Raw genomic sequence first — 3,722 nt, forward strand, 5'->3', positions numbered from 1 at the left:
CAGCCGCTCGATAATTTTTTTTATATCACAGTGTGCGATATAGTCATTCTACAAATTTTTAAGAAATTTTGAATAATTTACAGTGTCAAAAACAAAATTCAAACGATTGAATTTCACACGCATAAACAAAAAATTAAGCATGCGTGTAATAAGCTGTTTGAACATTATTTTCGACACTGTAAATTATTTGAAATTTCTTGAAAATTTATGAAAAAGAATTATTGAAGTGTAGAAAACATCCAATATGCCAAAAAATGACTGCAACTTAGTCTTTATGTATATATATATATATATATAAATACAATTATATTATTAAATATTATGAGAATGGTGAGTTGAATTGGGAATGTGCCTTTGAATAGTTAGGTGGAGTTCTTCTTTCCTTGCTCCCACCATCTTGTCTAGTATGGTTTCTTCTTTCAAAAACAAGAAGGTCGGCATTGCATCCACTTCCCAATCGTGAGCAACCGACTACATAACACAACACAATCAACCTCAACCTCATTCATTTATTTATTTATAAATGTTAATGCAAATTATAAAATTGATAATGTAACACGATAAACATATAATTTTAGTTATCTTCGTCTTAATTCAGAGTCAATTCTTCTTTGATTAGATGCTGTGGTGTAGATGAATGAAATTAGAATGGTAATTAAATGAGATAAAAATGACAGTATGAATGCTATTCTCTTGTTTGGTTGGTTTGTTTTTAGAATAAACTCTGAAATTAAAATTATTTTATTTGGTTTGATGCTAGATAAAATAGAATAAATAGTATATGAATACAAATATTCTTACTTTTGAAAAGTGTTATACATAATAGAATAATAGTATTAAAGTAATAAGGGTAAAATAATAATTTTTTAACCATTTTGAGGTGGAAAACTTATTATGATATGAGGATTGAAATAATCCGTCATTTTAAATTAATTACACAAATTATGATTCTATTTTTTAAGAGTTAAACAAAATAATGGAATGACCACTGAATAAAAATGAGTTTTTTTATTTCAAATGTCACTCGTTGACAAGAGTTAGTCAAAGAAGAGTTGACTCTGAACTAAGACGGATCCAAACCAAACTTAGGTCCCCTAAACCTAGTCCCAAAATGATAAAACAAAAATGTATAAAATTATAAATAAAATAATTTTGGTAACTTTATAAAGGGTAAATTAGAAGTTTTCTCCCAGAACTATGGTCTTCGTTGAGTTTTGCATCTTGAACTTTTTTTCATGGCAAAAATCTCCCTAAACTATGACAACTATTTATAAATATGTCCCTTATATTGCATATTATTCAAATTTTTGAAACAATTTGCTCATATAACATGTTGTGCTAATGTGACAAGATTCGACAGTCCTAACAGACAAATACATATATAATATAGTAGTATAATCACAAATTTTGAGAATATGTATCTGTATTCTTAGAACTAATTTTTGCACGTTTAACGTCGATAATCTCAATTTCGACTAACTTTAATTAATTAAATAGACTCTCGTGTTGTAACTATGCATGTGACATGTGACTACATAACAAACTACTTAAAAAAATAAACAGAATGTAACAAAATAAGCATGTTTGCAATAATTTCCATAATTCGGAAGCATTTTACCACAAAAAATAGCTCAGGGAAAAAAATCACTATTTGTCCCTTTATAAATGGCGAAAAAAATGTAGTAATAGTTATAGTGAGAGTCTTTGTAGGGAAGTAAGGTTTATACCATTAAATCATCGACATCGACCTCAAGGAACATGACATTGGAAAATTTCTTAGCCAACTCTCTATAGAATGGTGCAATGCGACGGCATGGTCCACACCATGAAGCAGTGAAATTAATCACCATCTGTGCAACCAACACAAGAGAAGCTCAATAATTTTACTACCACATAACACATCATAGGATAATTTTATGGTAGGGACTTCAAAAAGAGCTATACCGGTAGAATTCTTTTGTGTTCTCAACTCGTGAATAATTTTTGGCCCGATTTTTTTTATGACCATGTATATTGTAGTTATTTAGAGCATTCTGCAAATTTTAAGAAAATTCCGAATAATTTACAGTGCCGAAAACTAGTATAAAAACATAGGCTGTTGCACTCGTGACTAATTTTTTTATGCGCATGGAAAATAACATGTTTAAAATTAGTTTTCGACACTGTAAATTATTCTGAATTTTATGAAAATTTGCAGAATGTTCTAAATAACTACAATATACACAGTCATAAAAAAAATCGCGCCAAAAATTGTTCATAGGTTGAAAATACAAAAGAGCCCTACCGGTAGGGCTCTTTTTGAAGGCTCTACCAAAGAAATTTCCCACATCATAAATCCAAACCTAGCTTGCTAGCTAGTTTCCAATGAAAATCACAAAAAAAAAATAATAAAAAAAAATACAACTTTATTTTATTAAAAATCACATTTGAAAGAAAGCACACAAAATGTCTTGAAATTGAGTAGAAGATTTTTGAATTTGGAAAATATAAAATTTCTACTATATAGTTCAAAATCAGTGTCGAAATACCAAAATTAAGTACTCTGTTTCGAAACCATGCCCTAATGAGTTTTAAAACTTAATGATTAAAAACCCACACCCCAATTAATTGAGACATAGGTTTTGAGTAAGATTTTCTTTTGTATTAATACTGAAAACTATTTTTTGTTTTTAAAAATAAAAAATTATTTTTTGAAAATAAGTAGAGGCGCTTGATATTGTTTTAAAAAATAATTTTTAAAAATAAAATTAGAAAAATAGAAAATTTTAAAACTAATACAAAATTGTTTATGTGCGTTCTTCAAGAATTTTTTTTTATTAATTTTTCTCACATCATTTTATCTCTTAATATTTTCTTTCATACTACCTTCTCTCTTATCATTTTTTCTCTCATCTTTCTCCTCACTATTTTTTTCATCACTTTTACATACTTTCTCTCATTATTTACTACACATTTTTACAATATTTTCTTTCTAAATATACTTATTAATTTTTCTATTTGAGGTTTAAAAAAAATAAAAAATAAAATCTTTAGAAAACATTAGCAAAAAACTTATTGTTTCTTGTAATAAACAACAAAAACTATTTGAATATTTTCTATTCTATTCTCAATAAACAACTAATTGTTACACACATTAGATATCTGGACACAAAAAAATTAGAAAAAAATATCAACAATTTTTCAAATTTTTGATAGCATTTTTCAAGAACCAAAAATCTTGATTCATTTCAACAATAAGAAAACATGATTAACTATACAATTATATTTCAGAAAATTAATGCAATTATAAATTGAATAAAAGTAATTTAAAAAAAATCATAAAACAATAATTAAAGAAAATAAAGATAAAAGTAGAGAACTTACAAGGTTTTTGGACTCATTGCCTTTCTGAAGTTGTTCGTTCCATATCTCAATAGTGTGACAATTAATCACATGTAAATCATCTCGTGCCACTTTTTTCTTGCCTTTATTCCTAATACGAACACACATTTTGAGATAATATAAAAATTTTAATATTAATTTGTTTTTATTATTAATTAACATTACAACATAAAGTGTCCACTTATAAATTATATTACAGTTTATCACTCACAAAAGTTTGGGAGAATTTCATTAAATCCGTCTGTATATAAACTCTGAAAATTTACTTTTGGATTAAGAGAAAACAGATTATTGATAACTAAATTTCTTTCAAACAAAAAAAACAATATTTATATATTTAT

General features: G+C 26.4%; 1 protein-coding gene across 1 annotated transcript; it reads right to left on the minus strand.

The window, feature by feature from the left end:
• Positions 1–312: 312 nt before the first annotated feature.
• LOC133781260 (thioredoxin H1-like) lies at positions 313–3,489 on the minus strand. The gene is made up of 3 exons (XM_062220293.1): positions 3,364–3,489; positions 1,728–1,850; positions 313–471 (listed from the first exon to the last, which is right to left on the minus strand). Exons 1-3 carry the CDS (start codon positions 3,487–3,489, stop codon positions 313–315), a joined length of 408 nt encoding a protein of 135 aa, XP_062076277.1.
• Between the last annotated feature and the right edge of the window lie 233 nt (positions 3,490–3,722).

This window comes from Humulus lupulus, chromosome 1 (assembly GCF_963169125.1).
Source record: "Humulus lupulus chromosome 1, drHumLupu1.1, whole genome shotgun sequence".
NCBI lineage: Eukaryota > Viridiplantae > Streptophyta > Magnoliopsida > Rosales > Cannabaceae > Humulus > Humulus lupulus.